The sequence below is a fragment of the Mesoplodon bidens genome (assembly GCF_964165515.1).
Source record: "Mesoplodon bidens genome assembly, chromosome: 9".
In the NCBI taxonomy this organism is placed as follows: domain Eukaryota; kingdom Metazoa; phylum Chordata; class Mammalia; order Artiodactyla; family Ziphiidae; genus Mesoplodon; species Mesoplodon bidens.
The window spans coordinates 45,786,986-45,811,185 of NC_138166.1; the positions used below are offsets into that span (position 1 = coordinate 45,786,986).

Sequence of the window (24,200 nt, forward strand, 5' to 3'; positions counted from 1 at the left end):
AGATGCTAAGGAAAATGTGGAGAAAGGCTTTCAAAGTTGTCTGGGGAAAATTTTAAATCCAGATTGTTGTTATGCTTAGCCAAACTATCAATTGAGTTTGAAGGGGGAAAAAGGCATTTTCAAATATTTAAGGATTAGTATTCTTTTCTCCAACATACCTTTTCTTAAAAAGTACTTGAGGATGCATTTTAGCAATAAGAGAGAGTAATCTAAGAAAGAGGAAGGTGGGGGAAACAGGAAGCAGGGAAGTAAAGTCCCAGGATGATTGCTGGGCAGCAGCCTACAGAGTTCCCAGCCCACATTGGAGCAGGAGGATTGAGGACCCCAGATAGAAATTGTTCAGAAAAAGACTGAAAAAGATTGTGGGGTGGATAGGACAAGCTCAGAGAGAGTTTGAAAATATTGAGGCTATAATAAAGGTACAGAATACACGGTCTAAAATGCAAGTAACAAGTTCCGATTTAAGCAGCTGGTGAGGTGTAAAAAACCTCAAACTGTGTTTGAACCACAGTTTTTGAACTCTGAGCAGCAAATAAGTAGTCTCTTTTGTGTGAAATACCACAGCCACGGCACTGGAACTGTAGAGGGGAGAGCAGTGCCTGTTCGCACGTAGCTTTACGCCTGGTCACACCTGGATGTGTTTGTATGTGATGACTTTGTGTGGGAAAATGTCTGGAAGGATGCGTGCCATGTTAACAACAACTGTGGTTGGAGATGGGACTTGAGTGACTGTTTTCTTTTTGTTTATCTGTATTTTTCAAAAATTTCTAACATCATCATCTATTCAATTTAGATGGTGTCAGTGACTTTAAAAACACTGTAGAGACAATTGTGACATCATTATGTGGAAAAAACATGGGCTTTGGAGATAGAAGATATCTTTAACTCCTGCCTTTCGTGTTTATAAGCAAACTGGGACAGTAGGTCACCCTACATCCCTTTGAGACCTAGCAGGTCCAGCTAAGAGGCCAAAAACATGCAAAGGACCTTCCACACGTACATTCAAATTTGCTGTGTCTTAAAGTGCCAAGCACTGTGCCAGACACGGGAAACAGAGAGGAACAAGATATAGTCTCTGTCCTAAAGATGCTCCAAGTCAGAGGAGGATCAGACCAGGAAAACTTCAGTCACATCACAGAGGGGAGAGTGCTGTGCTTCATGTAAACATGGAGTGCCCCGGAACCCCAGAAGAATGGAAGCTCCCCCCGCCGAACTAGGGAGGGTCCAATGAGGCTTCTCATAGGAGGCGACATAACATGTGTTCTCAGAGACAAACAGGAACAAGCCAGATGGAGGACATGGAAAGAGCCTTCTTGGCAGGGCATTGGTGTACACAGTGGGTTGGAAAGACCATGGTGATCCCACAGCTTCTAGTGGTCTGAGGCCATTAGAGCCTCAGGGACATGTGATCCTGGCATGGTGGGTGGGAGCTGGGTCATGAAGAGGTTACAAAGCCTACTAAAGTGTCTGGGCTTTTACAAAGTTCACTCTGGCGGTTGCCAAGGGAATGGAGTGACAGGGGATGTGACCAAGATTATTATGTGAGAGTTTAGAAAGAATTTATGTGACCCTCCAGGAGTTCCTCCCACCCTCGCTGTCTAATCAGATTCCTTCTACCTCCCCTACTCTTTCACCGCACGCTGCTTGTTTCCTTCTCAGTTCTTACATTTCTGGTCTTAAACTTTTTTGATCACTTACCTGATTATAGTCTTTCTCCCCCGTTAGGCTGTAAGCCCCACAGGGCAAAGACTGTGTCTGTTTTATTCACCAATACAGTGTACATAGCCTGCACCTAAACAGTAGTGGGCACTCAATAATTATTTGTTGAGCAAACAAATCACCAGAATAAGGCAGCAACTATGGAGATGGGAAGGAGAAGGCAGATTTGAGAGTTAAGATGCAGAATAGACAGAACCTGGTGACTGGCTGATCGATTTAGAGAGCTGTGCCGGGGTGAGGGCTGCAGGGCGGGGAGGTTGTAGATGAATCTTCCAGGGGCCTGACCTGGGAGACATTAAACTGAGCTGGTGGTTGTTGGGTGAGTGTGGTGGGGTGGAGAGGGGTGGGCTGGGGTGAGAATAAGTTCTCATCAGGGGACTATTGTAACCCTGAACTCAGCCCACAGTTTTAACTCCCCTGCCTTCCTGCTCTTTCAGTGGTTCTTAAACTTTGCTACACCATAGAATCACCTGGAAAAACCCCACATGGGGGACCTTCCTTAGACCAATGAAATCTGAGGATGGGGGCTGAGCATCAGTATTTTTAAACTTTTAAAATACTGATGTTCCAGCAAAGACCATTGTCCCGTGGGTTTCCAGATGCGCAATCCCCTTCCTGCCCTTCATTTGGAAACCTTGGGCTCCTCCATCATCTCACTCGCCAGCATGCTGCTGCCCCACCTGCTCCAAGAGGCGTCAACTGGCTTCCATTCTTCTTCACCAGGGTTGGGTCCTAGCACTGAAAACCCTCTACAAATATTTGTGCTTTTCATTTGTCACTGCCTGCCCTGTGTGTCACCTTGGCCAATATTTGCACTTGTGGATGACTACATTTAATGCTTAAGGGTGTGCTTTGCTTAGAAGGTGTAAAGGATGTGAATTACTTGAGTTTTCCTGTTTCCTTTTGAACCTTGGAAAACGTCCAGATGATTCTCTTTAGCCCTTATTCATTTTCTTCAAACATTTTGCAATCTGGGCCTATACAAAGAGATCTAATGACGCAATATGCAATTTCTAATTTCTTGCCAGTAACAAGGAAGCATCTTTTTGGTTGGTAGTGTGGCGAGGGGGAAGGACAGCACATTGTGTACCAAAACAAAATCGGGCTGTGGTTATCTTCTGGGGTAATTCCTGGTGGTTTGTCATTATGGACGTTACTACAAGTTTCTGTGGTTTTCAAGACCCCAGATAAACTATTGAAAGTGATGAGGCCCAGGAATGAAACTCTGTTGTTTGTAAATTAATGTTAAAAACTAATCTTTTTTTTCTTTTTCCTTCAGCGTCTGCACATGATTTGACAATAGAAACTATTTGCATCTTATGTTCCTTATTTGATTTACACACATTTTTGATTTACACATTCTTTGATCCTGAAGACAAGTTCCGTACTTGCAGACTTTGATTTGTTTTATGGCAAAACTTCTGGGAGAGCTGCTGGGAGGAGAGATGGCTCTTTTTCAGTGTAAGCCTAATTAGAGGGGACAGAGAAAGGCTCTTGCCAGGGGTTGGAGCCCTGTGTGCAAAGCCGGGAGGGCTGGATTTGGTTGGAAGCACTGCAAGTGATGGGATGACTGGCTTGTAGCAGGGTGGGGTTATGTGAAGGACTAGAATGAAGAGGTGGGTGGGAAGAAGGCAGATCACAGGGGGTCTTGTACACTTGAGTGCTGCCCCCTCAGTCTGCAGCTACTCCTTCCTCCTGTGCATCCTGCACATCGAGCTTCCCAAAGTGTACATCTGATCATTTTGCTTCTCCCTTAAAAAACAAAAACAAAATAAAAACCTCACTATGTTGCCCAACAAATAAAGACCCAATTCTTTAGACTCCCTCTGTCTAGTTGTGAGACTTTTCTCCTACTTCTTTATTTAAAGGCAAAGGATAGGATGCAGCAAAAAAAAAAAAAAAAAAAAAGGACAATGCAGGAAGACATTAGCATTCCAGGAGACATTCCACGAGGTGACCTAACCAAGGACATTTCTTTTGCACACACAGGACTGCACAGCCTCTTGGACTTGAACCTATCAAATTCCTTGTGAAGAATTTTGCCTTTGGGAGAACTCCTGAAAAATCCTGCAGTATTTAAGTCCTTTAAAGAGTCAAGCAATGCTTATCGAGCATGTTGGTATAAGAAAGAAGCAGGATCTGCTGTTTAAGATACTGCTTCTTTCTTATACCAATCTTATTCTTTGGCCAGTTTCGACATTTTGCAAACATTCCTTACTCTTTTTAACCTCCGTGCTTTTGCTTAAAGGATTCCGTTTTTTACAGAATATCTGTTCTCCATCTCCACCTGGGAAGGCTTGCTTACCCGTGTTTGAGGGCCTAACTGAAATGTTATTTCCTTCATCCCGTCACATTGTCATTCCAGGTAGAAGTGACTTTTGTCTAGAGTTTAATTTTTAAAAACTTTAAAGTATAATTTACATGTATTTCCTAAAATAAGTGTACAGGTGATGAAGTTTCACAAAGTGAACACACTTGTGACACCAAGAATCAGAATGTTACCAGCACCCAGAAACCCCTTCTCCCATCACCACTCCCATCCAAGGGAAACTATGATCCACACTTCAGGGCATAGATTAATTTTGAACTTCATAAAAGGAGGATCATAACATATGTACTCTTTTGTATCTAGCTTCTTTCCCCTAATATTATGTTCGTGAGATTCATCCATGTTGTTATATGTATTTGTGGATGATTCATTCTGTGGCTGTATAGTATTCCATTGTGTGAATATACTACAATTTAGTCATGCATTCTACTGTTGATGGGCCATTTACTACTTTGTACATTCCTAGTACACGCCTTTTAGTGAAAGTGTATATGCATTTTGAAACTATGTATGTATTCATACTCTTCTATGAACATAGGAGTAGAGTTGTTGGGTCATAGGGTGTGCTTATGTAGATGCTGCCAAACAGATTTCCCAAGTGACCGCATCTCTTTACACATCCACCACTGATGCACGAGAGTTCTAGCTGCTCCACATCCTCACTGGGACTTGGTATCTTCCATCCCATCCATGCATTGAATACACATTCCAGAAAGCATATACCACAGAGTTCCTATTCAACGCTACAAAGAGACCCAGATCAATGTATAAAGTAGGACAACCCCTCTCTCCAACTATTCTGCCTCGGGAGTTTTCTTTGTTTGTTTTGTTTTGTTTTGAATACATTATTTGAGAAATGAAATCTTTTCCTGGTTTTAAAAACTAAGCATAGGAAACCTTCTGAGGTGCTGGGAACGTTCTATATCTTATACAGTATTATGGTTACGTGGGCTTATATACATGGATAAATTTTAAAAAATTAATAGAGCATCAACAAATTTGTATGCCTTTCTCCAGTCCTATCCCACCAATAATGTAAAAAAGAGACATATGTGAATACATATTCAGAGTAGATTCTTGCCAGGCTGGGGAGTAGATTAGTGATTTGGATGTAACCCAATCTGGAGGTTCTCAGAGAAGCAAATTTACCACTTGCAACATGGTGCCTATTTTTCTGCCTTAATCATCACTCTAGATTTACTTGATGGAAAAGAAGCCTTTCCTCGGGGGAGAAAAATTGGTGGGCATTTCTTGCAAAGACAAGGTTCTGAACGAAGGAATGATATTGGTGAGCCCACTTCAGTTTTCTTCAAATATCATGTCTGTGCCTTGTTTACTCCACTGTTATTTGTATTGGGCACTCTGAAGCCTAGAGTTTAGGAATAAAATAAAGGTCAAACAGATCTAGAAATTATTTTTAAAAAAAGACAAGACAGTGTCGTTGTTGTTTGTCCCAAAGCAATACTGCCACCTAATGGTAGAAAAGGAGAACTTTCTCTCAATGTCTTAGCTGCAAGCGGTAATGATGGAGAGTCCCAAGCACTTAACTATGGGTGAAAATAAAACTGATATCAATTAAACATTTTCACCCTGACCCACTCCCGCCACCTTTCCCAAGAGATATAGCTCATAGAATTCTTAAAAGTATGCCACAAAATCAAATACATGATAGGGCATTACGAGTCCCTCCAGAAAGCTGGAATCACTGCCTTCTATAATTGCTTGAGAGAAACTTTTGTTTCATTGTTAGCTATCATTCCACATAACAAGATTTTAAGATCAAGAAATTACTTTTTCTGTTATGTGTGGTAGTAAATTCTCCCAGTAAATCTCATTTTTTAGAAGAGATACACCGTCACTATGTTTTGTTTATGATGTATTTATTTGGCAAATCCTACTTTATTTGTTGACTTCAGTTTATTACATTTTACTATTTTTTATTGCTGGACATAACACAGTTTTCCTTTAGCATGAAAACAAATGTTTTAAAAACCACAATTAGGGCTTCCCTGGTGGCGCAGTGGTTGAGAGTCCGCCTGCCGATGCAGGGGACATGGGTTCGTGCCCCGGTCTGGGAGGGTCCCGCATGCCGCGGAGCGGCTGGGCCCGTGGGCCGTGGCCGCTGGGCCTGCGCATCCGGAGCCTGTGCTCCGCAATGGGAGAGGCCACAACAGTGAGAGGCCCGCGTACCGAAAAAAAAAAAATCACAATTAAGGGAAAATTACATTCTTTTCTGATACAATACTAACATGTTAACAGTAATACTAGCTATATACCAAAGACACCATAAAATAAAAATTACACTAGTAAAAGTGTTCTGAAGGCATAGAAAACTTGGCAATTTAATTTTTTAGTGTATCTTTCTCTTTTTTTTGTTTGTGTATTAATTTGCCAAACATTTGTTAGGAACCTACTATGTGTCAGCACTCTGCTAGAAGCTGGGAATACAAAGATTAATGTGACAGTCCCCGCCCACTGAGGGGCTATTCTCTAGGTGCGTAAGACAGAAACAGAGACAGATAATTATAATACTTTGTACAAAGTATAGTTACCAAAATATTCTGAGGACACAGAGAGAGGCACCTCAATCCTATTGGAAAGATGGAGAGGAGGACAGCTTGGTTGGGGGGAACCTGAGTCTTAATTTCGGAGTAGGTGTTGGCTTGGCAAAGGGTAGGGGTTGAAGATGGGGGAGGGCTGATGTGGATTTTGAAGTATCTGTGGGATTTCCAGGTGGAGCAGTTTATTTCCCATATGGAGACACGAGTCAGAAGCAGGTGCCTAGGGTAGAGTGAGAGATAGATTTGAGATTTCACCTGAGAAACTATGAAGCAAGAAAAGACGCATGAGCTGGGGATGAACATCTGAGAAGGCAGAGGCAGGCTGGCTGAAGAGAACCTCCAGCAGCAAAAATCAGGATTCCCCAAGGGAACCAAGAAAGTTCAGTCATGGAACCAGGGGGACTAATCCACAGCCATTAGGCCAAATTGGCCGAAAGTTTCATTTTGTTTGGCTCCTGAGGGTTTGTAATATTTTTTAAATAGTTCCCACCTTTTAAGAGTTGAGCAATGCCTCATAAAGTCTGCATTTTTAGCTTCCCATGAAGCACTGGAATATTTGGCTATGTAGGGCCTAGATTCCTCACAGCAGTGCAGGGGCTCCCCTTTTGCTGTGGGGACAGGCTCTCCAGGTCCCCCCACACGCATATCTTAATGTGACCATTTCACTCATTGACACAGCCTGCTTGGTTCCTCTGGGCATTTGCATTTGGGATCTTTCCCTAGAATTTCAAGAACAGTGTGATCTCCAAATGTCCAGTGCAGCAGAGAGTGACTAAGGAATGAGAAAATCTCCCCCCTGCCTTTGAATTGGGAAATTGTGATTCACCTCAGTGACCTGAGGAAGGGAAGATTAGGAAGGTGGTAAGACACAGAAGCAACATCGCAGTTACCATGGATTAAGGAGTGGCCAGGAGGGAAGGAAGAGGGTGGTGAGTATGGAGGAGCCCACAATCTTTTCTACAAAGGGCCATAGAGCAGATCTTTTTGGCTTTGTGAGCCACATGATCTCTGTCACAACTACTCAACTACTTGCTGTTCAGCACAAAAGCAGCTGTAGGCAATATATAAACAAATAAGCATGGCTATATTCCAGTCAAATTTTATTCACAAAGAGAGGCTTCCTGTGGACCCTAGCTTGCCAAACCCCAGATGGGGTACACTGGATCAGGGGGTAGGACTGAGAGGAAAGCCGACAGTTCTGTAGACACAGGGAGGGGTCAGCAGAGAGGGAGACGGAGAAGGTAAAGAAAAACAAGGGAAAGATTGGTGAGCCCACTTCCAGAGGGAGGAGGGAGATGGAGCAAGGCCCTCGGTGATGGTGGGGGGAGGAAGACCTTGCCCGCCAAGGCAACAGCTGAGCAGAGGTGGAGAACAAGTTTGTAGCGTGCACGAGTGAAATGAGGTAGCATGTTGACTGTGCTGCTGCTGATGCCAGTTTGGTGGAAAAAGTAAGAAGTGAAGCAATCAACTGAGAGCCATTGAGAAGGTGGGATGAAACTGGTCAAAAACAAATAGAAAGGTTGACAAACACTGCTGAGGGCTCAGCTGAGGTTGGAAACTAGAAATGATTGTGTTGTCGCATTGTGCCATCCTGCATGGCAGCAGCAATGCCAGAGTTTAGAATCAGAGGAGGTAGCTTGTAGCGTTGATTGAGGGTTTAGACTTTTCTGGTGAGATAGTAATTCAGAGCAAAGGGGCCTGGGCTGCGTAGTGGCAGATGAGTCCAACAGGTCCTGCTAGACTGTGAGGAGAGAACGGGTTGAGGAATTAGAGGTTTTTTTGTGAACAGATGCAGTGAGTATGAAGGTAGAGCAGAAAGTGTGTAGGAGGTGATCTGAGAACAGATGATTGGAGTTTAGAATTTCTGAGTTGGAGCACTTCCAGGATATTAAGATCCCGGACAAGCTCCTTGGATTAGGGGACTGAAATGCAGTGCAGCAAAGGACAATCAGGAATTGGGAAGTAAAATTGCTCACTGGCTATCTTCATAGAGGCTGAAATCTCTCAAGATTTGGAGTGGAGGGGGTTTCACTCAGTGATTCAGAGTGATTCAAAGGCAGTAGATGACGGACAGCAATGAAGAGGAGTGGGAGGACATGTATCTGGATGGTGTGGATGTTGAAAAGAGGCAGGAGCAATGCACTCCTTCCAGGCTTGCAGACGCCTGCCTGGTAGCCCTGCGGAGCCAGCGCGCCTCCGTTGCCAAGGAGACCAGTTCATTGCTATCTCCACAGACAAGGCAGGCTGGGACCTATTGTTCAAGATACAGAGGAGTGTGCTGTTCACATGCTGACCCTCTCCTGAGTCCACACAAGTCCCGCTGTGAGCTTTCTCTCACCCCTCTACGACATAGTCCTGTCAGTAGAGAATATGTCGGCCTTCCTGGCATGCCTGCTTCTTTTATTTTTATTTTTATTTTTATATTTTTGCGGTACGCGGGCCTCTCACTGTTGTGGCCTCTCCCGCTGCGGAGCACAGGCTCCGGACGCGCAGGCTCAGCGGCCATGGCTCACGGGCCCAGCCGCTCTGCGGCATGTGGGATCTTCCCGGACCGGGGCACGAATCCGTGTCCCCTGCATCAGCAGGAGGACTCTCAACCACTGCGCCACCAGGGAAGCCCATGGCTGCTTCTTTCTGCCCGTCTCTGATTCTGTTCAAGCTGTAGCTCCAGCCAATAATGGATGTCCTCTCCCCTCTCTCTCCCACCAGCAAGTAGACAGGTGATCACAATGTCTCTCCAAATGTGTCCAGAGAGAAGAGCCAGGAGTCTTCTTAAATGACAGCGCCACCCCCTGTAGGGGCTATCCTATCTGGGCTGTGGCAGAATCCACTTGGAATCTCATGTCAGGGATGGTGCGAGTTGTGCACAGCTAGTGACCACTCTTCTCCCAGCTCCATCCTAAGACAGGCCTCCCCAGGTGGAAGATTCTGAGAAGCTTCCAAAGAGAACTAGAATAATGGGTCTAATGAAAGAAGACCATAGACGTGCAGCTTATTTAAACTACACATAGTATAGTTTTCACGGCATTGTTAACCATTCTGTTCAATTTAATAACCTGCCCCCCTTTTTTTCCCAGAAATCGAAGCTTTTTGCTTTTGGCACCAATATGAGCCGGCCCTTCTGGTCTAGAGAGAGGGACAAACAGCACACAGGAGTTAAGGCTGAAGATGCCAGCACCCAGGGCTGGGCCATGCCCTTATCCCTGGAGTCTTAGGAATGGAAGCCGAGTCCAAATGCTTCCTCAGCTGTTATGTCTGGAAGATGGGCTTCCCTGTCAGCTGTTTAAAGAACAGCTGAAGAAGGAGCCCTGCATGCTTCTGAGGACACCCTCTGCATGTCTTAGGCATGAGTCAGACCCAGAGGTTGGCATTTGTCCCCTCAGTTAAGAGCTAAGGCCCATATCTCTCCAGATAACATCTCTGAAAATAGCCAATCCTGGGCAGGTGGGAGGGGCCAGTCAGAGAATGCCAACCCTTCTTAATTCTGTGGGGTGGGAGATCCTGACCCACATCCTGAGGGGACAGATAGCTTTCAGCCTTCAGTTAAGATCGGAAGTGGGGAGAACATTCACCCCTGCTTCTCAGTTTAGAGAGAAGAATCAATCCCCATGGCATTAACATTTTGGAATTATTTATTTGTTTTAACAAGTCTGAAACCTTTTCAGCCAACATACCTCATTTTACTTGCAGGGTGGTTTTTAACATGTCACCTAAACCAAGCTACTTTCATCTAGTAACCCTTATATAGGTGCTATTATATACTCAGACAAGAGACTAGGACACAGTGCTAAGAAGTTGTTTCATTTTCATTTAGTAATGTCTATTCTCTGCAGTTTGGGGGAAAAATGGTACCAGTTTGGTTTTCAACCTAAAGCAGTGATTTGAAAACTTTACATAGGAATCACCTGGAAATTTTTAAAAGTTCTGATGCCCAGGCGTCACCACAGACCAATCACATCAGAATCGATGGAGGTGGTAACCCCGAGTCAAGAGTTTTAGATTTCCCCAGGTGATTGCTATGAACAGCCATGCCAATGTCATGGACCCAAGTGAACACAGGTGTCTCTATTAATTCATTTCATGGTGTATTCATTGCTAAGTTGACTTAGCACTCTGAGGGTTGATTTTATTATCCTGATGATATTTCTGGAACCTAATAAAATCATAGTCACTGGGTTGGGGGGTGTTGGCGAGCAGGCACAAGAGCCAGGTGGGAAACAGAGGTTTCATGAACCAGAGAGGAAATTTTGTCAGTCATCAGACCTGAAGGAGCACATGGCACCTATCAATGTCCGAGGTACTGAGCCCTGAGTCCGGACAGCCGGGTGTAGCAGCAGGAGTAGTGGAGCTGGTGTAAGTGGGGAGTGTACCAAGGAAATTTCCTGGAATGATTTTTCTCTGAAACTGGATCTTACAGGCCAGATGTAGTAGGATACTTGGGTGGGCTCACTCTGTTTAAAGGGATAGGAACACAGAGTACAGACTCCCAAATTCTTTAAGTCTCTAAGGTGATGATTCTCAGAATTTTTTTTTCTAGTTGAGAGTTTCGATTATTATCATTTTGTCAAGAAAATAACCACATTCCTTTATCAGATATGTGTTCAGTGCCTTTTCTGTGCTAGGTACACCATCCATTACTAGGGATACAAAGATTAAATAGAACGCAGTATATGCCTGTGAAAATCCATACCCTAGATGAGGAAAGACTGCATAAATCAAAACCTTTTAAATAAGAGGTAGCAAAAAATGATGCTAGATTTGGACAAAGTTCTGTGAGTCTGATGTTAACCCTAATGACATCAACCCTCATTGACTGCATTTTCCTTCTTCCATTGCTCTACTCTGGACTTTGCATGTTTTGCTTCTAATGTGAATTAAATGCTCTATTGGTTTGTCCTGCTATTATCAGGAGGAGGTAGGATTCTCAGCAGGGGAGACCAGACAGTTTGGGACCCTAAGCTTAAGAGCAGGGAGCAACTTCTCTGGAATCTCATATGTGTCACTGAACCAGATAGAATTCTTCACAGAGGTTAACTTAGGTGGAATTGCTACAGTAAGAAGCTGTTTCTTTTTAAATCTTTTCAAGTTTTCAGCGATGATGCCTGTTTCTACTATACTAGAATTGAGTGAAAATATCTGCTTGACCCACATCTCTGCCCCCAGTGATTATTGTTTAATCTTCTGTTTTGTCACATCTTCTTTCTTGAATAGTGATCTCCAATTTTTGAAATATCTTTTGTCTCTCCCCTCAATGCATTTATTTGCAGTCTCCATGTGAATCCTTGGGCCTTTTCCCTTTTTCTCATTTCCTGACTCCCCCTTGTCCACGTCTTATCTCTTTGCTGGATTATTGCGCACCTTCCCAGCAGGACTTCCCCAGCCACCGCTGTGGAGGATGCTGAGCTGAACTGTAACATGCTTATTAGAGTAGTACTTTATATAAGAAATGATAACTTTTGCTTTTATAATATCCAACAAGACTGAGGCAGAGAAAAAAAAGAGTCTAACAAGGCAGATGAGAAGGGAATGATCTGGGTGGAAGGGAGAAAGTACTAAAACATAAAGGGATATAGATGCTCAAAACCAGCATGACCAACAATATAGTCTGGTAGGTCAGTGATACTCACCAGGATGATTCAAGACTTAAAGAGGTGGCAGATTTGCTAAGCAATTACACACCAAGACCAGACAGACCCAGGGAGCCAGAAGACTAAATTAAATTATCAAACACAAGGGGCTTCCCTGGTGGCTCAGTGGTTGGGGGTACGCCTGCCGAGGCAGGGGACACTGGTTCATGCCCCGGTCTGGGAAGATCCCACATGCCGTGGAGTGGCTGGGCCCGTGAGCCATGACCGCTGAGCCTGCGTGTCTGGAGCCTGTGCTCCGCAGCGAGAGAGGCCGCAACAGTGAGAGGCCCGCGTATCGCAAAAAAAAAAAAATTATCAAACACAAGACACTGAGCAAGCTGAGCTACTTATACACAGCATTTGTATTTGGAATAAATAAACTGCGATTGTTATTCCTTCCTCCCAGGCTTCCAGCCTAGGGGCAGAGTCAGGATGAAATGAACACAGCAGTTTACACATCCACATTCTGGTTTACATGACTCAAAAAAGGCAGAGGCTTATTTATTCCCAGGGTGGCTCAGCCCTATTCCTCCTGACCTTATCTGTGTACAATTTGTACATGGAGAAAGGGACCACCTTCCACCCGATCTCTGAGGACAGGAACTTAAGCATTATCCTGCATCTCCCTCATCTGTTAGACAGCAAGTCCACATGGCTGCCTTCCCTCTTCTAACTTAGCACGTGCGCCAGTCCCTCCACCCAAGTCCACTGGACTTGGCTGCCAGAGTCACGCCTCCAACCAGCACACCTGATTGGGCCACCTCCTGCTTTAAACCTGTGCCGCCCCTGATGTCTCCAGGGTGAAGTGTAGCGCTCTCAGCCCTGCTTCCTAGAACCTCTGGAGTCTGACCCCATCACATCTGCTTCTACTGCCGATCTCCACAAACCAGAGCTCTAGTAGATGACTTTTTCCAGAACTTACCAGGACTTTCCATGCTGCACTGTCATTATCCATGCTTGGAATGTCCCTCTCTTATATGTCTGACTAGGAAACTGGTAGTCATTCAGTGGCAGTGCAATGCTTCCCAAGTGAGACTGGTCATGCAAATCATCTCGGGGCTGCTTTTAACACACACACACACACACACACACACACACACACACACACACACACACACACACACACACACACACACACACACTTTGGATCCCTGGGCCATGCTTTAGTGCTGTGGATTCCTAATATATGGAAGTGTATTTGAGTTATTCTAAAGATGAGAACCACCAAAGTACATAGTATTTTTATTTATAGGCTTTTGATTTGAAGGTCCATTTTTTGCCTCACCTAAAATTGATATGCATTCATATTTTTGAGTGACAAATGCTAGTAATAGTAAAACATTTAAAAAATATTTATAAGCAGTTCTGTATGAATTGAAACCTTCCCCATATCACCCCAAGCTCTGTGAGGTTAGAATGGTGGGAGACCTCTGAGGGGAGGAGGGAAGCTTCTGACCCTGGTCCTCACAGCTAGAGAGATGAGCTGGGCAGCCCGTGGTCTCCCTGGCCTCAGGGCAGAGGGCTTAGTTCTATTTCTTAGTTCACGGCATGTTATCATTATATGTCCATGCAAGGCTCTTCTCTTGTTTTATTTATCTATTCCCTGTTTTTCCCTAATTTCTTTTTTAAAAAATTTTATTGGAGGTTAGTTGATTTACAATATTGTGTTAGTTTCAGGTGTATTGCAAAGTGAATCTGTTATGCATATACATATATTCACTCTTTTTTAGATTCTTTCCCATATACGCCATTACAGACTATTGAGTAGAGTTCCCTGTGCTATACAGTAGGTCCTTATTAGTTATCTATTGATATTTTATATATAGTAGTGTGTTTATGTCAATCCCAATCTTCCAATTTATCCCTCCCCACTCTTACCCTCTGGTAACCATAAGTTTGTTTTCTATATCTGTAACTCTATTTCTGTTCTAATTTTCTTTTACTTAACCATTCCAAAGTATTTAATGTCTATTTTTTGTGTGCCTCTTTGCGCTACGTGTATTGTTTGTGTGCAAAAGTTTGACTTATGTAAATTTATTCAAATGGTATTGTTATCTGTCTCATCTTGTTTTTTATGCCTGGTATACCATTTTGGAAGGGATGGGAAATCATGGAGCCCTGCAATGGACATTTATCACATTAATGAAATACCCACTATGTGCAGCTCTAATAAGGAGAGGGACAATATGGTGATGTGGCTAAGAGCACTGGCTCTGGGTTCTGAATGCCGGGGTCCAAATCCTAGCTTCTCCACTTATTAACTTCATGGTCTTAGGTAGGGTCCTTAATCTCTCTGCTTTTAATAACTCGTAAAGTGGGGACACTTCAGCACACCTCAAAGGTTGTTGTGAGGGTTAAATGTGATAAGCGTATCTAGGCTCTTCCTCTTATTGGAGAAAAATCACACTACAGATTTTACTACAAACTGTTGATGACGTCTACTCCCTTCTGGATCCTCAGTGATGCCCAGTGGCCCCTTTACCTGTAATTAAATCCTTTTCAGCAGTTCCTTGCTGGGTTTCCTGGATTCTCAAATCCCTTTATCCCCAGCAGGCTCACATTCAGCAACCTTGCCTCGTTTTTTGTGTGTTTTTTTGCCTCTTATTTTTTAAAGCTTGAGTCCTCCACCTACACTAGAGGGTCAAGGTTCCTGCCCTTGGGGAAATAACATCCTAAAAGGGGATACAGGCAATAAACAAGTCAACAACCCATATGGAAAATGTTTTTACCTAGCCAGAAATGCTTTGAAGATAACATAATAGGGAAACTTTCATTTGGGTGGAAAGGAAAGGCCTTTCTGAGGAGTTGACGTTGAAGCTGAGACAAGGCTGTCATGTGAAGATCAACGAGCAACAAAATCTAGACAGAGAGAAAAATCTGTGCAGCAGCCCTGAGGGGAGAAGGAGCTTAATGTGAGTGAAGAGCAGAAGGTCAGCCGCCAGCTATGCTGAAATCCAGTAAGCAGGGGGGAACATAGCAGGAGATCAGGCCAGAGCAGCCCAGTCCAGTAGAACTTACTGTGATGAAGGCCATGTTCTACCTCTGTGCTGCACACGATGGTAATCACTGGCCACATGTGGCTATTTAAATTTAAGATAATATAAATTAAATAAAACCTAAAATTCAGTTTTTCAATCTAATTACATTAGTCACATCTGGCTCTATGAATATATATATGTGTAAAAATTGTTAAAGAAATATTAAAGAATTTTTTTTTTTTTTTACTATTACCAGCATTTCAAATGCTCAGTAGCCACATGTGGCTGGTGGCTACCACATTGGACTGTATAGGGTCAGAGAGGAAGCAGGAACAGATCAGTGGGGCTTTGCCCACCAAGGTGAGTTGTTTTGATTATTTGCTAAGTATGGTGAGAAGCCTCTGGAGGGTTTGACAAAGAGACTACTGTGATTGATTTATATGTTAAAAAATCTCTGGGGCAGCTGGGAAGAGGGCAGGGGTAGGGAGGCACCTGGAGAGGCAAGAGAGGAAAGAAGTTACAGCTATTGCATTTGCCTGGGGAAGAGAGATGAGGGTAGCTTGGACTGGCGTGGCAGCAGTGGAGCAAAGAGGTGGATGGATTACAGATTTATTTTGGTGATCGGTCCAATACGAGTAATTGATGACTCAGATGTGAGATGCGAAGGAAAGAAACAAATATTGACTCCTAGGTTTTTTTTTTTTTTTTTTTGCGGTACGCAGGCCTCTCACTGTTGTGGCCTCTCCTGTTGCGGAGCACAGGCTCCAGCCGCGCAGGTTCAGTGGCCATGGCTCGTGGGCCCAGCCGCTCCGCGGCATGTGGGATCCTCCCGGACCGGGGCACGAACCCATGTCCCCTGCATCGGCAGGCGGACTCTCAACCACTGCGCCACCAGGGAAGCCCCCGACTCCTAGGTTTTTGATCCGAGCAAAATTATTCCTTTACATGTACTAATGCCATTAATTAGGCTCTTCCCATTTTTAAGGTGGATTACATTTCCTTTCTCTCTTCCAACTATGGATCTATTTTAATGACTAAACTTACAGTATAAGGATTGTTTGATGTGGCTGGAGGGTTCTGCCTCTCCCATCACACTTCCATTGACATTGCTGTTTTCCAGGTCACCATTGACTTTCTCATCGTCAAATAAAATGGCTAATTCTCAGTTCCAGTCCTGACTAATGGCTGCAATATGTGCAGTTGTTGATCTAATTCCTTCATCCGTTGACCCACAGGCCACTCTCTTCTGATCCTCTTCCTACCTCTAAACCTGTGCCTTCTCGTTGATCTCCTTGCTGCTCCTGCTTGGCCCCCTCCACATGTTGGTGTCCCCAGGCTCAGTCTTGCTTTTTCTCTCTTGCACAACCTGGGTGACCAGCTCCACTCCATGGCCTGCATTTCCCATCTATATTCTGCTGTCTCACAAATCTATAAAGTAGTAGCACCAGCCATTTCTATGAGCCAGGAGCTTGGCTAATTGAGCTAAACATGTTGTCTCATTCAATCCTTCCCTGAACTCTGTGGGTAGGTATGATTATTCTAATTGTCAGATGAGGGAGCAAAGGCTCTGGAAGGTGTATGAACTTACCCAAGCTCAAAGAATTAAAAGTGGAGAGCTTGGATTTAAAACCAGGCCCATGCGGCTCCTCAGCTGTTGTTATAACCAGTGCTTCCTACTGTCCATAGCCCCAGCTCAGACCTCACATTTCCAGATCTATACTTCGAGCCACTTAGTGAAACACACATGCATGGAGCTCGCACATCTGAAAACAGGCATAAAACCAAACTTATCACCTGCTCCTTACCTTCTATGAATCCCACAAAACAAACAAATAATAACAAACTGAAATATCTCCTCCCCCTGTGTTCCTTATTTGGCCTCACGGTACAACTAATCCAGTCTCCAAAACTAGAAACATCTTCATCTTTTAATACTTCTCTGCCTTCCTACATTCCATTGATTTCCAAGTCCTACAGGGTGTACTGCACAGGTGCCCTTCACCTAAAGGAACAGGCACTCCTAGAGTTTGAGAACCACTCTAGCCTGCATTAGGATCACCTGGAGGGCTCATTAAACTCCAGATCACTGGGCCCTGTATCCAGAGTTTCTAATTCAGTAGGTTTGGGTTCTAAGGATGTGCAGGTCTAAAAGTTCCCTGGTGATGCTGCTGGTTAGTGGGATATACACAAGTGCCAAGTGCAGCAGAAGCATAGAGGAGGGAAGGATTCATTTTGCCTGGGAATAAGAAGGAAGGCTTTCTAAAGTGTGAAAACCAGTCAGCCACCAAATGACTTGGAATGGGGGCTCTTTGTCTCTGCAAAACTGACCCCATTAGCCAGTATCACCATTATCCAGAGTCACATTTCCTTCCAGGCTCACAAATATAGTGTTAACATGTCTTCCCCCTCTTGTGTATCCTTCCCCACTCCTCGGCCTCTGATCTAAACTAGAATCTGTCTAGCAGCATCAGAGTCCATACCCCTTTTCATAGGCCCTTGCAAAAAATGATGAATGACTAGTCTGCTTTCAAACTGCCAGACACAGGGCATGAGAAGACAGAGAGAAAGCCCAGGAGAGACCTGTGCCTGGCAGCTGCAGCTGCCTCTGTCTCTCCTGTTCTTCAGGACCTCACTCTGTACAATAATTTGCAGAACCCCATTAACTTTGGACCCTGCCTTCTGAGAGGTGTACATCGCCACTCTCCCCCCACACCTGGTCAGATGAGGATGCTTGGCTATGGGCTGGAACTCATCAGAGTAGCACAAGACGGAGGCAAGCCAGCATCATGAGGATCATGTTTATCTTCTCAGTTTCTCATAGCTTCTGACCCTCCTCCCTCTCACCACATTGCTAGACTTACAAGCAAATGTTTCTTTCCAGAGAATCAAAGCAACAATTTAAAAAATGAATGAGACAACGGAGAAGTGTAATTCACAGGATTTTAATAATTGCACAAAACAACATTGTAATTTAGGTGGTAATGAAACAGGAAAAAATAACTCTATAATGCCACCATTTATTTATTTATTTTTAATATTAATTAATTAATTAATGATTTCAGCTCTGCAGGGTCTTAGTTGCGGCTTTAGTTGTGGCATGTGGACTCTTAGTTGTGACATGCGGGATCTAGTTCCCCAAACAGGGATCGAACCTGGGCCCCCTGCATTGGGAGCCCAGAGTCTTACCCACTGGACCACCAGGGAAGTTCCTATAATCCCACCATTTAACTGTGTCTAACAAAGTAGACATTTTTCAAGAAATGGGGCTTCTAGTCCTTATATCTGCAGATATTTACGGCCAGAGTATTGAGTAAAGTTCCTCGGCCCTGGCTGCAGATCTGAGTCACTAGGAAACATGGACATCCAGGCCCTCTGGAGTTGGAGCTCAGGCATATGAACCTCTACTTTCATAACTTTTTATCAGAGTAAACATATCATGTCAATAATGTGAACTTTCACGAACTGAGCAAACTTGGGTAACCAGCACTCAGATCAAGAAACAGATTACTGCCAGCGGCTCAAGAGAGCCATTTGTACCCCTTTCCAGTTACTACAGCCCAGCCAAAGTTGTCAATATCCTAACATCATGGATTAGTTTGCTTTTGGAATTAAAAAAAAAACTAAAATAATATATACTTTTGTGTCTAGCTTCTTTCCCTCAGTGTTGTGTGAGGTTCATCCATATTGTTGCAAATAGTTCTGATTTATTCATTCTCACTGCTGTATAGTATTTCATTCTGTGAATAAACCTCAATTTATTTATCCATTTTACTATTGATGACAGTTAACAACTGATAATTAAGATCTATTAAAATTAAGAACTTCTATTCAACAGAAGTCACCATTAAGAGAATGAGATGGCAAGAAAGATATTCTCAATACATACACATAAAACAAAAGACTTGTACCCTGAATATAATATATATATTAGGTATTAACAAGTAAAAAGCCAACTCAGAAAAAAATACTTGACACATCTCAAAAGAAAATATACAAATGACCAATAAACACGCGCTCAACATCATGAGTGGTTCAGGATATGGAAATTAAAACAATCACTGAAATGGCTAAAATAAAAAGGACAGAGTACCAAGTGATGGTGAGAATACAGAACAGTGAGGATTCTCACACACTATTGATGTGAGTGTTAATTTGTACAACCACTTTAGGAACTCTTTGGTAGATCTACAAAAGCTGATCACATGCATCTCCTATGATTTAGCAATTTTATTCTCAGATATGCACTCTACAGAGTCAGATATATATGTGCACCAAAAGATAAGTATAAGATGTTCTTTGCAGCACATTTGCTATGGCCCCAAACAGGCAACTTTGTTCAAAATACTCTGCAGGTGGATTTTGAGGACTCATCAGGGCTGAGAACCATGACAATATCAAATGCATTTTTGATAGAATTTTAATTTAAAATTTCATTTTATATGCTGATTTAACAGGAAAATTATAAGACATTACCTTTCTCCTTTGCAAGAAACAAGCTGAAATGATGGAAATGGCTAGAAATTATTTATTTATAAAATATTAAATTTTGGTTGTTTGTTGAAATACTAAATATTTTATACGATATTTTTGTTAGGTGGTAGAATCTTTAAGAAGCCTTTGGCCTTGATGGTGGAATCAACTATGGGAAGGGGTTAAGGTCAGGAAAACATAATAATAATTCTTTAGTAATAAGTCTGTACTGTAATATGATACAACTTGGTCCTCATTTGTATCATGAAATAAAAAAGGAGACTGGAAACGATTTCCCCTCCCAGGAAAGCCACCTGTTCCTCAGGCAGCATCACCAGGATGACCATCTTTTCAGGTCAGTCTCTCACTAGAGAGGCCCCAAGTGGAAGCCAGGCTCTCTGTTGGGTGTTCAATCCTCTAATTATCCCTAGAGGTATTGCTTTTACTGCCATGTGACAGGTGCAGGAGTTGAGGCTGAGGGAGGCAACGTCACCTGTAGGAAGGTCACACCGCCCCTAGTGACAGAGTCAGATACTCTGGGGAGTGGGTGTTTCTGGTGCCCGCAGTGGAGACATAGGCAACAGGTATTCATTTAGGACTTTTTAAATCACCATGCTAAACACTGGATTATGTCAGGGTGTCTAGGAGGGGTGGAGACCTGAGAGTTGGTTGAAGAGGAAATTGTACTTTTGAGAGTGGGGAGGCTGTTTTCTTTGGAGGATGGCAGCCACAATGTCTGTAGAGTAGAAGGCAAAAGGGCTGATTCACTCTTTCTGGTTGTGGCTGGACTTGACAGGAGAAGAACAATGTACCCAGCTTGAATGGTACTCTGCAAAGTAGGGGTATGCCCTGGAGGTGAAGGTTACAGTCTAGGTGGTGGATAGTCTGCGAAGATGGAGAATCTCTTTGATAAGTAGGAGAGTGGTGGCCAGTACTGTTTGGTGGGGTGGGGGAGGGCATTTCTGGAGACAAGTTAGGGTCCATATGGTAAGGGAGGCTGGGCATGTTGCTGGAAATGGGCCTCTAGTCAGAGTTTCCAGGGGCATTTGGGAAGAGGAGTGGGGTGGCACTTCTGGGCTGCCCAGACCTATTCTTGCCCAGGAGGTAGACATCAAGGGTCGTGTTGAGGTGAAGAGACTGGGTCAGGACTATGAATCGATAACAGTGGCCTTGGCTGCAGGCTGTACATTTACTTGTGCTGGAAGTCCCTCTCAACTCCCTATCCCACTCCAGTAATACTCCCCGGACTGCTTTAGGATCTCCTGGTTCTCAGGTAGATGCTCCAGGGAAGATGTGTCTTTCTCCTTGCTGCCCTGTGGCCTGATGACAGATGTCTAATCTTCATTTGGCTTGGTATACAAGGCCATCAAGGTGCTACTGGAGCCAGGTGCTAAGGATCTGATCTCAACTGAGGTATGAAACTCTGGAGGGCAACCCCCAAATCATGGCCAGTTACGACCATTTATCAAACACTTGCCCTGTGCTGGGCATTGTAATCTGTGTTTTACAGGGCACTTCCCCTCCCCCACTATGCCTCACAACAGTTTTTCAGTGTGAATATTTTGATTTCATTTAACAGTTGAGATGCTTAGGCTAAGAAAGGGAAAGATTTGCCTGAGGTCCCAAAACTTGTAAATAGCAGAGGCTGGGTTTAACTTGGTTTGTGTGATTCTAAAAACGGTGTCCTCTCTAACATATAACTTGGGCTGGAAGGGTCAGGCTGGAGGAAAGTGTATAAGTGTGTGGTCTACACACCAGGCCTGGGAGCTGGGTGGTTGGAATGAGTGAATGGAAGATCTCAGATTCTGCACTCCTTGAGGGTGATATTGTCCACAAGGGGGCGGCAAAAAACACAGGTATTAACAATGTTTTGTGTCCCTACAAAGGGCAAGAGTATGTGTGGTGTTAACATTTCATGGGGGAGGGGGGTGCCATCAGAAAAAAAAGTCTAGGGACTTCCCTGGTGGCGCAGTGGTTAAGAATCTGCCTGCCAATGTAGGGAACACGGGTTCGAACCCTGGTCCGGGAAGATCCTACATGCCGCGGAACAGCTAAGCCCGTGTGCCACAACTACTGAGCCTGCGCTCTAGAGCCCGTGAGCCACAACTACTGAAGCCAGTGTGCCTAGAGTCCGTGCTCCGTAACAAAAGAAGCCACCGCAGTGAGAAGCCCATGCACCGCAAAGAAGAGTAGCCCCTGCTCACCACAACTAGAGGAGGCCTGCGCACAGCAACGAAGACCCAACGCAGCCAAAAATAAATAAATAAATTTATTTTTAAAAAGTCTAACAATGCTCCTTAGGGAGGTGATAATAATTAAAAGGTTGAGAAACACTGTTCTAGATGCATATGAGAGAGAGGAGGGTATTGTGATTAGGTTTTAACTTGTCCCTCTGAAGATCCAGTCTCCAGTGGGACATAGCAGGGCTGAATTTTGCTTAATTTTACCTGGAAGGAAGCCTTACTGTACAGTGGGAAGAAATATAGTGTCTCCCATAGTGGACATCATTATTCTGTCATTCTTTTGTCCACAGATTCTGTCCTGAGCTGGCTGGCTGCAGAGCTATTGGTGGGTCTAGGAGGCTGAGAAACTGGAGGGCTGGTAGAGGGTGAAAAATATGATTTCAAGCATTTATGAGCAAGGGTGATCTGGGTAGAGGGGAGCAATGATTTACCCTCCCAGGCTTTGGCTACTCAGAGTGTGGTGCTCAGGCGGCAGCATCAGCACCACATGGGGAGCTTGTTAGAAATGTAGCATCTTAGGCCCCACCCAGCCCTACTGGGGTCAGAAAGTAAAGTTCACAAGCCTCTCGGGTGATTTGTGTGCACATTAGATTTTTGAGAAGTACAGCTGTAGTCCAGTGGGTCTCAGCCTTGGCTACACATTAGAATCACCTGGAGAGATGAAACGCTGTAAGACCCTCAGGCCCCACTCGGGACTACTTGGATTAGGCGCTGGTTCCAGGAGGCTCCTTGTGGGTGTTTGTTTTATGCTGAGCAACCTGATTTATGGTTTGAATAGATCGCTCTGCTGCTTTGAAGGGTAATTTGTGAGAGTGTGTGTGGAAGGGTGGCAAGACCAGGAATGGATGCAGGAAAACCAGGGACACCTTCCATATTTGCTCCCTCAAGCGGAGCAAAACTGGGTCAGTGTTTTCTTTACTCATACCTCTGGGCTTTCCTTCAAGGTAGGAAAGAGTTCCCACTTTCATCCCCCACACTATGATCTCACATCCTCAGCTGTACTCTCTGTGATGCTCAGGAGTGTCATGAGTAATTTACATTGTAAGAGGACCACTTGGCAGCAGCATATCAAGAATAGATTCTCCAGGAACAAGGGAGGAAGTAAAGAGGCTGTTAAAGTGGCTTTTCTAGGAGAGACATGCCAGGGGCTTCAAGGAGGGGGTAGCAGAAGTGGGAGAGATGGGAAGAGTTGGGTTTAGGATTGATTTTTGGATTGCAGTTGCTGATGAATTGGATTTGGTAAGTGAAAAAGGATCACTTGACATTTTTACTTTAAACACAAATTTTAGTTTGTTACTATGTTTAATTATATTCTATTTTTAATCCAGATTACTTTCTCCCTCTTGCAGTTATGTAATGTTTGGGATAATTAAACGTTCAGAGTTTTACTTTCTCCCTCTTGCAGTTATGTAATGTTTGGGATAATTAAACTTTCAGAGTTCTAGGGGTGCCTGAACATTGTCCACACACCGCTCTTCAGTCTGTGCTGTGACTCTGATTTATCATATATGCCAATCCCAAGCTTAATGTTTAGCCCTGGTCCTCCTGAATCACTGCAAATTGTGATGATGTTGACCCACTTTCTGCTTGTTGGAACTCAGTGGTCACAGGTCTCTTGGGAAAAGCGGGATTTATTAACCTTAGCACTCTTGACATTTTGGGCTACATAATTCTTTGTCACTGGGGGACTGTCCTGTACATTGTAAGATGTTTAGTAGCATCCCTAGCCTCTACCCTGTTGTGGCGATCCAAAATGTCTCCAGACATTGACAGCTACCCTTCGGAGGGTAAAATTGCCCTAAGTTGAAGACTACTCTGGCTGGAAGGAAGACTTAGAGTGTACATTTTTCGTTGCCTAGTAGGAGTGTTCCTTGAGGAGACCCTGTCTTCCTTTCTTTCAAGGGGCTTTGGGCCCATGAACTGGCTTAAGTCTGGCAATTGGTTGAGGGTCCACAATTCTTTATTGTTGAATCAGGTATGACTTCTTTTCGCCACACTACTTATACTAATCAAATTGGACATTAGTAAGGTGATCACCTATTTCAGTTCTAGGGACATCACGATCAACTATCGAAAGTCAAAGGTCTCCATGGGTCAGACTCTTCTGTTGACTTTCAGCTCTGCTGCCCATTGTGGTAACCATATCTTCCTTGTCTTCTGTGATTAAATGCTACCAATTGGCTCCTGCCAGGCCAGTATCTCATTCTCCCCATTGAATTCAGAGACCCCAGTTTGATGGCAGCATTTCCTCCTCTCATCTCTTAACCTTTAGA

The 24,200-nt window shown here is 43.9% G+C and overlaps 1 protein-coding gene across 1 annotated transcript in view; it reads left to right on the forward strand.

Annotated features, from left to right (window-relative positions):
• Window positions 1-24,200, forward strand: part of LOC308622230 (uncharacterized protein) — a 112,018-nt gene that overhangs the window by 45,410 nt on the left and 42,408 nt on the right. Inside the window, exon 3 of the mRNA XM_081243497.1 lies at window positions 3,709-4,084. Coding sequence (XP_081099623.1) covers window positions 3,820-4,084 — 265 coding nt within the window. The 5' untranslated portion in view covers window positions 3,709-3,819. The remainder of the gene's footprint in view (window positions 1-3,708; window positions 4,085-24,200) is intronic.